This window comes from Phalacrocorax aristotelis, chromosome 16 (assembly GCF_949628215.1).
Source record: "Phalacrocorax aristotelis chromosome 16, bGulAri2.1, whole genome shotgun sequence".
NCBI classification, from domain to species: Eukaryota; Metazoa; Chordata; class Aves; order Suliformes; family Phalacrocoracidae; genus Phalacrocorax; species Phalacrocorax aristotelis.
The window spans coordinates 8098641-8111925 of record NC_134291.1 but is presented as its reverse complement, the minus strand read 5'-3'; the positions used below and the strand labels follow the sequence as shown (position 1 = coordinate 8111925).

At 45.7% G+C, this 13285-nt stretch overlaps 1 protein-coding gene across 3 annotated transcripts in view; it reads right to left on the bottom strand.

Moving 5' to 3' along the window:
* Nucleotides 1-1480: 1480 nt before the first annotated feature.
* The window catches only part of ABCA5 (ATP binding cassette subfamily A member 5), a 33929-nt gene continuing 22124 nt past the window's right edge, over nucleotides 1481-13285 (bottom strand). For 2 of the 3 annotated variants that reach the window (XM_075111172.1, XM_075111173.1), the window contains 16 exons: nucleotides 12761-12931; nucleotides 11703-11816; nucleotides 11315-11452; nucleotides 10741-10815; nucleotides 10098-10189; nucleotides 9435-9561; nucleotides 9222-9339; nucleotides 9025-9116; nucleotides 8693-8868; nucleotides 8048-8123; nucleotides 7870-7964; nucleotides 7356-7475; nucleotides 6999-7148; nucleotides 5972-6051; nucleotides 5683-5738; nucleotides 1481-4918 (listed from right to left, as the gene is read on the bottom strand). In XM_075111172.1, coding sequence (XP_074967273.1) covers nucleotides 4811-4918; nucleotides 5683-5738; nucleotides 5972-6051; nucleotides 6999-7148; nucleotides 7356-7475; nucleotides 7870-7964; nucleotides 8048-8123; nucleotides 8693-8868; nucleotides 9025-9116; nucleotides 9222-9339; nucleotides 9435-9561; nucleotides 10098-10189; nucleotides 10741-10815; nucleotides 11315-11452; nucleotides 11703-11816; nucleotides 12761-12931 — 1788 coding nt within the window. In that variant the 3' untranslated portion in view covers nucleotides 1481-4810. The remainder of the gene's footprint in view (nucleotides 4919-5682; nucleotides 5739-5971; nucleotides 6052-6998; nucleotides 7149-7355; nucleotides 7476-7869; nucleotides 7965-8047; nucleotides 8124-8692; nucleotides 8869-9024; nucleotides 9117-9221; nucleotides 9340-9434; nucleotides 9562-10097; nucleotides 10190-10740; nucleotides 10816-11314; nucleotides 11453-11702; nucleotides 11817-12760; nucleotides 12932-13285) is intronic. The other variant, XM_075111174.1, reaches the window with a different exon arrangement.

Genomic DNA, 13285 nt, shown 5'->3' with positions numbered 1-13285 from the left:
CAGCTTGAGGACTCTGCATCTGATTTGCAGAGCTGATTAAACACAAAAGCTCTCTGGTTGTTGCTTAACAAAAGGCCGTAGCTCTTCTGCAGCTGCCTATTCACTCATTTTCAAGGAATGAGCTCATTCAGGAGAGGAGCAGAATTTTCCTGCATCACTTCCTATTGGGCAACTAGCGAGAAATGGGGAAGGCTACTCGTAACTGCAAAAAAGCACAGCTGAGATGCACTTCACTAAAAAAATAAGTTCCTGATACATACCCTCTGCCATACATAGTGTGCTGGTAGTACGTGGCGCAGCACGGAGCCCTGCCGTGCCTGTACGTTACCTACAGAAAATGCATTTTAACATAAAAATGACACCTGCTCCGAGCGCTCCTCGGGGTCCCCCACCCAGTGCACTGGGCGCTGCTCCTGGCTCTGCCGCTGGAGTGGGACCCCTGTGCAAGGCAACCTGGTGGGCCTTCCCTGAAAAGCAGCTGGACAGTGCAAAGCATCTCAAAATATCATTCATTAAATGCCCAAGCAGTTGCTCCACAGGATTTCTGAGGGGGGGACTCAAGACCAGCCTCAGATCAGCCCTTGCGACTACCAGGAGAAGGAGAGGGGCTGAGGATGGAGCCGGCATCCTCCGGGGGGGACACTCAAAGCAATGCATTTCAGGAAAAAGGAGAACTGACAGCTCCGGGCCACTCTCAACAAGGAGCAATTCAGCATGCTAAATTAGGGACTTTATGAAGATCTGTTAAAGGAAGCATTACAAGGGAATGGATTAATTTTACAACTTTAAAAAAAAGGCATGCTGCCCTTAATGCACCGTTGAAGAAAAACCAGCATGAAAACCTTGGAACTTTCACCAAATTCAGATTAAATTTCTTTGGGGATATCTTCCTCCCCTCTGAGGGGTCCGGGGAGGAGGTGGGCCTCCTCCTCCTCCTCGGCAGCAGGTCACGCTGGGAGCGGGCAGCGCACTTCATCCCTGTAGACCATGGTTTCCTGTTCCAGCTTCAGCCAAACCTCTCACCAGCAGCATTTTGCCACCTCTCGCGCCGGAGCGAGCACCCATCCAGCCACCCAGCGAGTTCGTCTTGGGCACGGGTCCAACCAGAAAAATATTAAGTGGATGAACATGATTCATCCCTGCAGATGCACGATGCAGCGTGCCAGGAGCGCACAGCTGCCGCGGGGTCACTTCTAGCCCCAAGTTGGGCTAATTAATCTGGCTGCAAAATGTGGCACGGCTGCAGGTGGCCGAATCCCAAGCATTGCAATACTGCAAGTCCCTGGATTCAATTAAAAATACGCAATTACTGCAGCCTGACACCCCCAGGCACGCCAAGAGCCGGGGCCCCCCATGCTCTGCTCAAGTCCCCCAAGCCCGCTCACCTGCACGCCCCGCTGCGCTCCAGGGAACAGCAAAGGCCTTTGAGAACAGTCCCCTTATTTCTAACACAGCAAAACACACGCATGATAGCGACACAGGCATTTAACAATCCAATCCATCTTTATTTTGGTAGTACTTCCTGCTGGAAAAGGAAAAACCTTGACCGTATTCGTAAAGTGGTAAAAGACACGACAGGTGTATAAAATCAACTGCAAATGATGCAAAGTGCCTGAAGGCACTGTCAGGAAGAGCGTTACAAACGTGTCACCTTTAGACCCGACACCTTCTGTTTCTGCTAACAGAGTACTGGATGTTGGCTACATAATAGACTTCACTTGCTATACAGAGATATTTTTAAATAAGGGCTTTTCTTGATAATGTAAACAAAATCAGGCACATTAAATTCCTCCATAGAAAAATAAAACCTTATAATAACACCACAAAGTAAATGCATCGTCCAGGTTTTGGATATATTAACTATTTCTCACAACAACCCTGGAAGGTAACTCAAACTATTATACTTAGGAACAGTGACACAAACTGAACTCGATTTGCCCCAAGCTGGATTTGTCAGCCCAAATGCAGCTGCCTCGACTCTGTTTTATCTCCTGCAGCACAAACGGGGTGTCTGTATTGTATGGCTGGAATTTGGCATGTCACTGCTAACAGCTGAACAAAGGGACTTAAGATGGCAGGAAAAAAGCTCTCACATTTCCAGGGGATTCTCTCGTGTAATTTTGCATGTGCTTTTCCCTATTCTGGCAATTACAGGCATGGTATGACACTTTGAAAGACTTCTGGTTACAACACATTCTGATTACAGTGATGTTTTGGGGTGGCATCTTACGCCACGTTGACACATGATGTCACCACGCCAAAAAGATCCTACCCAAATATGCAGTTAATGAGCCAAAGTCTTTGTACATGTAGCTGCATAAACAGTGTGCCACCACCAACCGCGTTTCTCCAGGATAAAGAAGAAAAGCATCAAGCTGAGCAAATCTAGGTGCTAATGAACGTTTTCATACGATCCATTTGAAACATTAGAAAATAAGAAACTATTTGAAATCGGGTGATGTTGTCCAGACAGTATCAAACTACTTTACAGACTACTAACTCTGTCTATGAGTTAAAGAATAAAATGAAGACACCAAGGCCAAGAGGTCACAACTGTACTTCCACAAGGTCACGTGGAAAGAGCGTGCTGTACACTGCTGGAGAGACGTGCAGGTGACACTCGGCTGAAAAAACCATTTACAAAAAGAGATGGAAGTAAGAAGCGTGGGATTTGGAGAAGACGCGCTTAGCTCATACGTACAGACATGGGAAAGCATCGCGAGACAGAATTCTGGGTCCCACCTTTGCTCCAAATAGAGGAAAACGCACAGAGATACCGGCCAGCAGCAGAGATGCAGCTGGGGGCAACGGGCTGGGGGTTCTCAGGGGCTAAATAAAAGGCTGCATAAACAAAAGAGCTCAATTTGCATAATTTTTCTTTTCTTCCAGGGAAACTTCAGCTTCCTGAAAGGTTGCTACCGGAGCTGCAGTTTAGAGGCTGGTGCTGCAATCCTGTTCTTTACCTCTGTTTCATTTCCAGCGCAAGAGTTGGGCATATGCAAGTACCACGGCTCAGGGCTCATCGAAACGGGCAGGTTCGCAGTCTGCGCTCCTGACTGCAGCTCTTGGGCTCAAATTTTAACTACAAAACAAAATTTGTATCTTTATTTGCAATCTACAAGTACAAAAGAGGAAATAAAAGTTGTACATAAAGAGTTCACATCTCCCCATAGTAGAGTAAGAAACTAATGAAACCAGATTTTGGCTCAATGCGATGATAAACTATCATCACGCATATAACATATATTATTGCCTGATAATTACGGTTAGGACACAGAACTCCACCTTAACCCACAGTTTTTTGAGTTTTCACAGCAAAACAAAGGTCTTTTCTAACTTTAACGTGAAGATATATAATGGATATGACTTATGAAGCCCGTGTTTTGACATAAATGCATCTCTATCTCTATATTTGTTCATTGCACAACACAATGAACTGATAGCGATCTTTAATTTCACCTTATAAAACTAAAAAAGTGATGATAGTTTAGTGTAGAAAAAACAAAAAAAATATATTTTCAACATACATCTGTCATACCTTGGGATAAAGGATCACATATTCTGCTCCTCTCAGTGCTTCTACGCAAGCCAAAGGCACCGTTCCTACTGATGAGGCTGTGAATGTGGATCTTTCTTTTTTTTGATTTACAAAGGCAAATGAAAAATTGCCAGGCCAGGACAAAGCGATCGTTCCTGTGCTGAGCACGCTACTGCATTACTGCTCTCACAACAAAGACGGATTAGGAAACGCTGTTGTGTGTAAATATGATTTAGCTGTCAAGAAAAATGAAAATAGCTAAAAAGGACTGTGTCTATAAACAGCTGGCAGGATATACGTTGTTACACCCAGCCAAAGAATTAGACTGTTTTTAACGAAGGTGAGAAATACTTACATCTCTGCAAATGCTGTAACTACAGTTATGTCTTTGTACTTTTACCCAAGCGGGGGAAAGAAAGCATCCACTTCTGTACACCCCCTTTAACTTTACAGGGCATGCATTACGAACACCAGCGCCACCCAGAGCGGCACCGGGAGTGAGCACATCTGCCAGCTTGCAGTAGGAAGGAATGTGTCAACAAGTGCCATATTACGTCTGTAAATGAACATTTTCACATCGGTTGGATACCAAGCTAAGCTCGCAGTGTAATTCAAGACCCTTTTTGCAGTGAATACAGTTACTTTGGCGTGGTTTTTTCCCCTCTTCTAAGCGGGTGCATCTTCTACGCATAAGCAGGGACGGATCAGCCGGTGGGGGAGCAGGACCTTGCAGGGACACGTGTCTGCGCAGCACCTCATCAGGCAGGCAGCAACGCCCAACCGAGGGCACGGGGCAAGGCGAGGCCCTGCGAACCAGCGAGTGGGTCCCACGGGGCAGGATGCTCCAGGGGCAACTGGTTTTGCTCCCGTGCACGATTCCCAGTAAGCACAGGCCAACCTCAGGCAGCCAGCCCTGATGCCGGCACAGCACGGCCGGGGGAGGAGGTCAGGCAGGTGCCCCTGCACAAGCAACCAACACCAGGGTGACCAACTGTCGTGGCAGTATCTTCTCGCTCAACGCAAACCAGGAAAAGTGAGGGGAGAAGGAATTTCAGAGCAGCCAGAGTAACGGTGGGGATGCTCACTGCTTCCACTGCTATTGCGGCGCTATTCCTAAGGCCAGGACGGTGGAACAGGCTCAGTGCTTCCAAATACGACTTTCCTCGTCCATCCCAGCTCCGATGTTTTCCACACACACGCCCCGACGTGTGCGCGGAGGATCATCGCTTGCTCAGACCACGAGGTGCCGAGCAGACCCGGACCACGAGGAGCTCAGAAAACGACTCTGTCCTCCTGCGTCCTCTCCCACCACAGGGTGCTGTTCAGGGTGCCAAAGCTGCTGTCCTCCTCCTCCTGCTCTTTGGCAAGCTCCACAAAAACCTGGAACAGACAAGGAAGGATGTGAACACACCACGCTCTCCTTGCAGGAACTTTCTCAGTCACAAATACAATTCTTGGTAAAAATCTCAGATATGGAATCATAGAATTGTTTTGGTTGGAGAAGACCGTTAAGGTGTATTGCTTCACCTCCGAGTAGGAAGTTTTTAGTATTTTTGGTTTTTTCTCCTTGCTTCTCTTTTCTCCTGCCTCATTTCAAGAGCACAATGAAGAGGAAGTTGAACCAAATACCCACTGAAGGACATTTATTGTCAGCAATAACTAATCCAGAATAAGCAATAATAAGCCTCAGCTTCACCCTCCTTGCAGGAATGAACAGCAATGCCCACTTCTGAATAAATCACGAGTGGCATTTCCATTAACATCACAAATTTATTTTGCTCCAGTGACTGCACTTGGTGTGTCTTGTTTTAAAAAGAAAGAAAAACATGGGGACGACGAGAGCAAGGGAACGGACACCCTCAAGTCACTTCGGAAAAGGGGACTTGACTTCCCCAGAAACGCCTGGTCAGGCAACAGCAGAGCGGCCCCGGCTGCCTGAAAGCCGGGCTTGGGGGACAGCGTGCCTGTGCAGGGCTCATCTGCCCCTCCACCCACTACAGCTTGTCCAGACTGGATGCACGTCGCTGATACGGCAGGGGGAAAGCGAGCCCACCCCGGACGCCTGCGGAAAGCCCGTTAAAACACACGCAACACCTTGGACTGACAGGGTTTACTTCCATGAAACATAATTTGCTTTAACATACCTGCTCCAGTGTTGCCTGAGAAAAGCTGTACTCCTCGATGTTAAAGGCGTGTTTTACTGTTGGAAGAATTAATGAGAGAGCATATTTAGGGATACTTCACTATCTGACACAACTGGATTTAAAGCAGTTTAAGCTGGTACAAGTGCTTACTCTTGATTTCATAAGAAACAGAGCTGGGGAATGAAATAAATTTGGCACAGAAATGCTAACGTGCCACTGCATGGCAAACGTGTCAGTTATGGGAGACAAAATTATTTCTGTATGTGATGCGAGGCAAGTGCATGATTACCTTCCTCCAGCTTGGAAAAAGAATGTGAAAGTGACTGTACATCTTCTTTAGGAATTTTATATGCCAAAATAGAAGCAAAACTGGAACAAAGAAACAAAGCAAATTTAGCTTCAGGTAAAGTTATTCAAAGCAAAAACATTAATATCCAAGTGAATGGATTTAAACTCAATTCCTGAAGGTTACTCCAGGCAGTTTGACTAGCCATCATCATGTAAGACAACAGGAACAGTGCAGTTCCAGGAGGTCAGCTGGTGATGCTGGTGCATCAGCTGAGACCCACCTGAGACTGCTCTATGATTTATACGCTCTTCAGCTATGATTCAACCATTTATATTCTGCCTATAAACTCATGAAAGAAAAACTGCTGCCAGGACTCCCAAAGTTATCAGGCTTTGCCTTCCAAACGAACTCAGAGGGAGGTCACAGGATCCCTTGGGATTCTGCATGATCCAGCGGTTCCTGCAAGCCAGACTCCACGACAGGGAACTGCTCTACCCCACACGTTTGCTTCTGAAAAATAAACTGTCCTCCAAATCCTCCGCACCGAGGAATGCTCCTTACACAACGCCTGTAGCGCCTGTTTTGGAGAGTCTCAGCCGTGGCCACCAAGCCAGGCCCTCAAGTTCATATGGCGCAAACTCAAAGCTGTGGGGGAAAACCAACCAACCCACGCTCAAACTTTGCGGGACTCCCCAAAAATGTTCAAGCATTTCTAGATAAGCGCCAGTGACTCATATTTTAACCCCCACTTCCTGGGGGGGTGGGGGCTGACCGAGGAGGAAGCCTCCAAGCAACAGCTATGCAGAAATTGTGTTTTGCTTCCTCTGTGCCAAACATCTGCACGCAGGGCTCACGGCCACCACCCTGGCAGCTTTTGCTGCCCTGCAGAATGCTTCCTCTTTTATTTTTTAAGCTACATGTAAATATTTTTTGGAAATTTTAGTATCGTGGCACTGCTTACTCAGTGCCAAGGAGCTGCTGAGAAATCAGGGGCTTGTATTAATATCAGTATTTTCTTAAAGTTTACCTTTCCTGACGATTCGCGTTGGGGAAGATGTACAAAATCTGGCTCTGCAGATACTCCACCTGCTGTACATCTGCTGTTTCTTTTAATTTCATTTCCAGGAAGTATCCTCTGCCAAACTTACTCTTCAGGTGTTGGACAGTACCTATACATCTAACAATTGCAGAGAGAAAATAGTTGCACATGTTACACTGCACTTAAGCAGCCACTTAACTCCCAACAGACCCTTTTTGCATTTTAGGTTTAATTTTTCTCCAAGTTTAAGGTGCAAAAAATTGTCTACCTATATTTTCAAAGAAATACGTTCTAGTTGGCAGGCGTCCGACCCTCCCTGCCCGCAGGGGAGGGCTCCGGTGGTACCTGAGCTGCCCGGACACCAAGATGGCCACGCGGTCACAGACAGCGTCCGCCTCCTCCATGTAGTGGGTGGTCAAGATAGCTGCTCTCTCCTTATTCTTAAATGCTGCTCGAATTGCCCGCCTGCAAAACATAACCAGAAAACCCCCCAAATAAAACGTCTGGCACGTCACAGTAAATCTGGGGTTAGTAGGTGAAGATGACTATGATGGTCAGACACAAAACCTTTATTCTATGGACCAATACTACTCCCACAGCAACAATTAACACCTGATTTTTTTCACAAAGATGACTTAAATTTCATACTCCTTACATTTCAAGATGTCTTTTGACTTTCAATCTTTTAACCTCCTGTTCTGGGAGAGGACACAGACGAAGTGCACCTGGCACTAAGGCAGCGTTGATTCCCCGCGTCTATGTCTCTCCCTAGTGTTAACAGGGATAATGCACACATAAAATCGGACAAATCCCCCAAGAGAAACGAGCCTGTGGCAAACGTAGCGCCGGCGGCACTCACCACATGTGCTGCTTGGCTTTTGGATCCATCCCGGTCGACGGTTCATCCAAAAGCGTGACCCGTGGGTTGCCCAGCATACTCAGCGCAAAGCACAGCTGGGAGGAAGGCAAAGGAAAAGGGTAAGGACACAACGGCTGCTGGAGGCACCCAACACGGCAGCTCGAAAAGCTCCCCATACCTTGCGTTTCAGCCCTACGCCCAGCTTCTTCGTTGTCTTCTGCATGTGGTCTTTTAAATCCAGGGCACTTGCGATGCTGCGGAAGGGGGAGGACCACATGTGAAAAGCTGAGAGGGTGATGGTTTGGCTTCCCCCTCATCACACAGTAAGCAGTCTCATTTGAAGAACTCGGTTACAAATATCTGTATATATTTGTATATGAAGTATAAGACAAGCAGAGCAACAAGCAGAATTGGAGCTGGGCACTTCCATACAAAAGCACCTGCCTCGTGCCCTAGAGGAGCCCAGGGTGACAACTTAGAAACAGCTCCAAGCCCTGGACACCCTGTCCTTGAAGCATCTGCAAAGTTCATCGTTCGCACTTTGTATCTTTAGAACAAAACAAAAAAAAACCCCCAAAACAAAACAAAAACCAAAGCAAACCAACAAAAAGCACACCAAAAACCAAACCAAATATCAAAATATTAGTTTAATTTTGTGTGGCTGAATCTATCTCCTAACCTACAAATTAAAATTTGCTGAATTTGTTGAAAAGATCCAATCAAACTTAAATCAAAAAAAAAAGACTGTGTTAAGGAAAGTGGGGAAAAAATGCTAAGAAAAATATAGCTAAACCTTAAAATATCTCTGTAATAAACTACTTACCGTTTTACGACTTCCTTAACATCAGACTGACTCATCCCTTTGATAGCGCCATAAATTTCGAAGTGTTCCTGCAATGTAATATCTGGCCAAAGCGGATTCGTTTGAGGGCAGTACCCCACAAATTTCACCGACTCATCTTCGCTGTTCAGGCCGAAAGAATAATCTCCCATCAGAACCTGCGAGGAAAATGTATAGCCCTTACTCAGTAATATTAAAGTTACAGACCTGTTTTTGTAAAGTTTTATCAAAAAACACTTGGGATTGCTTGCAATAATAATAATAAAAATTTAACACAGACTCGTTTTCTATTTAGTTTGTAGCATGTAACGTACCTGCCCGCTGGTTGGCTCAACCTCTCCAACGAGCATATTAATTAACGTGCTTTTCCCAGCTCCGTTGGGTCCTAACAAACCCAGTATTTCTCCTAAAGAAAGGACGACACAAAACATTGCCCATGAGGTCAGATGAATGGATTCAAGAGTTGGTTTCGTAAATAAAACAGCTCAACAGCGAGTAATTGAACTCCAACCTTTTTTTACACAGAGGGAAACATGTTTTGTTGCCACTTTCTTTATTTTTCTCCCAAGAAGAAATTCCTTTCTTTCATCAAACTCTTTGTGCAAGCTGCTGACCAGGATTGCTGGCATCTAGCAGAGAAGAGAGAAGTGGCTGCAGATCCCAGCAGTTCTGGGAAACATCTGAACTTGGGTTCTGGGTAGTGCCCATGAGTGGATGGCGTTACCTCCTCGCTTTTGGGGCCGCTCAGTATCTCTTGGACTCGCAGCCTCTCCGCCTTCACGTCTTCATCTTCGTTCTCATCACGCGGGACGTCTGGGAGCTTCCAGGTTTTGGCTTTTGTAAAACATCTTCTAAGGGGAAGAAAACAACATGATGCCTCTGCTCGGCTTTCAGTCGGGATTTGCTCACTGCTCTGATGCGGGAAGCGATTTGTGTTTGCTGAACCCAGGAGTAATCATTTATGTAGCACATCTGAGAAGCCCCGAAAGAGCAGAAAGAACTGTCAAGATTAGAACTACGTCATCTTTATGCTGAGCTCTTTGTTGGGGTACGGCATCTCCAGCCACGCAATGGGAGAGGAAGTGCTCTTGTTTTTATATAGGGGACATCCTTACAAAATGCCTCATGTTGCACTGATATAACTTAAAAGGAAGTGTAAAAAAAAAAAACCCAACTATTTCTGCACTTTATTAACCTAATTTCAGACAACTGAAGTTAGGAGAACAAATTCTTGAGACACCTGGGATGGGATATAACCACAGGTATTTTATTTTCTGCAATATCCCCCCTAGCTATACACTGCACACTCCAGTTTAATTACCAGCATTGTTTCTGAAAATGGCTTCTTTAGACTATTACTTTTGGAAAGTCTACTGAACAGACACACCTGAAAAATGGATCCTCTCTAACTGTCCTCCCTCCATTCTTCAGCTCGAAACATCGCAGTAAGAACAGCCACACCACGCACTGCAAATAGGGCTAAAACAAATACAGTTCTGGTTACTCAGAGCGCTGCCAGCCCTCCAAGGCTGGTGATCCTGCAGGTGAGCCTACACATGATCCCACCAGTGCAATGAGTGACAAGAAGCACCAGCTCTTCACCACCCCAGAAATGCTGATGTTTCCGAGAAGATGAAATACATCATTAGATGCTGCTCGGTGGGTCGATGTTGAGGACACACGGCCAAAGTCTGCTTAGAGCTAATGGCAATTATTTGGTTTTTGGAGAGAGAAGAGACTGTCCCTTGCTCTGGAGTTCTTGCTCCATCAGCACAGACTCCCATAATCATCAGGATTAATATCGGCACTGTTAGTAAGACTACTGAAGCAGCAGATGTTGAGCTGGTGGGCACAGCAGCTTTTACTGATGCCGTTCACGCTGCAACAGGTTGCAAAGCTGCAGGCTCCAGCGAGGCTGAACATTAGATCCAATCCTCATTAACAGAGATGCCTGAACAGAAGGGGCCTCCCAGCAGGAGTCAGCAATTCTCTACAGCAAATATGGTAAATAATCAAATAACCATGCTTACAGCTATAACTGCTACCAGGAGCCGGTCCCAGGGGTCGTAGTACCCTCCATCCTTTCGCTTGCCTTTCCACGAGACCTGACAATGCAAAAAAATACATTCAGGTAAATAATCACCTCCCAGAAACTGCATATTCTGTATCGCACTTTAGTCTCAAATCAGCCATTTAAACTGCGTGGCTCAAGCCCTTTCTGGGCTCTGCAGAGACCCTGCTTGCATGAGCCTGACACCAATAAACCTCCATCAGAGTCCCTGGGGCTGCTCCCAGTTTAAAGCCACCGACTCCCAAGTAACCCATCTCCCATCACTGAGTTTGCCCAGTCCACACGCTGAGAAACACATGGTTTTCCTCTAGATATTTAATGGACGACTTGTTTCTTCACTCATTTTAGAACTGCAACACTTTCCTTACAGGAAAAAGGTGATCCTTCACCAGCAGTTGCTACTCTTCAGGTGTTAAATGGCTATGGATATTCCAGCACTAGGCAGCCAACTGCTGTCTCGTTCTCATTAAAGACGCCCACCCAACGCCAGCCATCTACAAAAGCTCTGGAGAGGATCTTCTGTGCCCTCTTACCTTTATAAAACAAATCAGACAGCCAATAAGGGGATAAATAGGAATGAAGATGGAGAAGACGTAATGCAGGATGGTGGTTACCAGGTAATAGTCCAGAAAAAAGGCCACTTCAGTGACAACCGTACAGAGCAAGGCTGTCTGCACAAAAGAAAAGGGAGAAAAAAGTCCATTTTTATTCAGTTCAGGCTCTCTAAGCGTAAGTTATCTAATCTGAGGCACTTTTTTTAAAGCTTTTGGGATTTAGGATATGACAGTAATACATCAGCAAATGTTTCAAGTTTCTTGTGCATTAAGGACACACAGTTAAATAAAATAACTGGGAAGCCTGTTGTGGCTTTGGAGATAACCAATCTTCCCAGCTAACCGAACTCAAGGTAAAGTTACTCACCACTGAAAATATAAATGACCAAAATTCTTTTGTGTTCTGGACTTTTTTAAACGTGAAGGAGACCACGTAAGTGAAGAGCACGACTGACGGGACATAACCAATCAGGCAGAATATCTGCAAAGGCAGGAAAGGTTTCTCAGGAAATCTATGGCAAGGACCCAGGGGGGAATTTTTTTGTATAAGGATCAACTGGCATTACTTTAGTGTGCTACATAACTCTGGGTTCATTTTTGTCACTTAATTTGACATGTTTTGCTCCCTTGGTACATACAGCATATAAAGACACAAATAAAGGAGTTCATGGGTAGGCAGGAACCTCACTCTCTCCGTTTCCTTTAAACTATTTCCCATTTTTTTGTAACACTGGCTCTCATAAAAGTTGACCTGAAGATTCTGGCAAATATTAGGAATTCCATCCTTCAGCCTTAGCATTTTTGCAGAAATTAGAACAAGGGTAGATGCCCTGGTAGATAAGTAGCCCTGCAGCGCAACGGTCACATCCCAAGCCTGATTAACCCAGAGCTTCTCCGAAAGCAGCTAGGGAAATCTGATTCTTTTCAATTACAGCCAATATCTCAGGAAAGCCCGCTCTGAATATAAAAGACATGAAGATTTGTAGTCTCTTCAATTCAATCATACGCTACAACTCACTGCAGAGCTGGTCTGCGTTCAAAGTCACCGTAACCTTGTCATTAGCAGCACGCCGATCAAAGGGAGCAGTTACCAATCGGCTGCAAAGAGCACAAAGCAGACTGAGCAAGTGGGGAAAAGAAGGACGGAGCATTTCCTTGGAAGATCCTGGTATTTTAAAGCTCCATTTTATTCCAGTTCTGAATGAAATTCCAAAATCTGAGCATTTTTCCCCATGAAAAGCAGTACTGTTTTGCCGTCGGTGCAGCCTGACTGGTGCCTCTGCACCAGCAGCCTTAATTAGGCATCGTCCCTGTATCTCAGTTGGAAAAATATGCTGAACCATCTAATAAAAATAAACGCTGGTGGAAAATAACATAACCATGCTCTCACATCCCCGTCTGTGCTCCGGTCCCCACCGCACTCACCACAGCGAGGAACTTGCCAACGTAGAAATAAACGCCGTAGTGAAAGGCAAAGAGGCTGCCTATCATCAGGACAAGGATGGAGAAAAACAGCGGGAGGTCGATGACAGCTTGCCCAGTCCAGTAAGCAGAGGGATAAAGCCCCGCTATCTTCAGCTGTGTGTATGCTTTGATCTGCAACAGGAAAAGGAAATGCACTGTTAATTAAATGTTAATTAAAATTAACACCATGTTAATCTGCCTCGTGTGTGAGCAGGATCTTGTTTTTCCCTCCAATACGCTGCTTTTAGGTTGACGTGGTATCGCTGCGTCACCCAGTTACTGCTGATTTTAGCTGCCAAAGCAGCAAAAAGCATTTCCACAGAAAGCAAAGCTTCTCCCAGATCTGCTCTACCCCAGGCAGCAAACAGCAGTCACATCCATACTGCCCCTCACGGCAAAAGACCCTATTTAAAACACCCCTTAAGGTTTTCCCAAAATCCCAAGGTTTTCTAGTTCTTGTGCGGTCTATGAGCCCACATCTGGGAG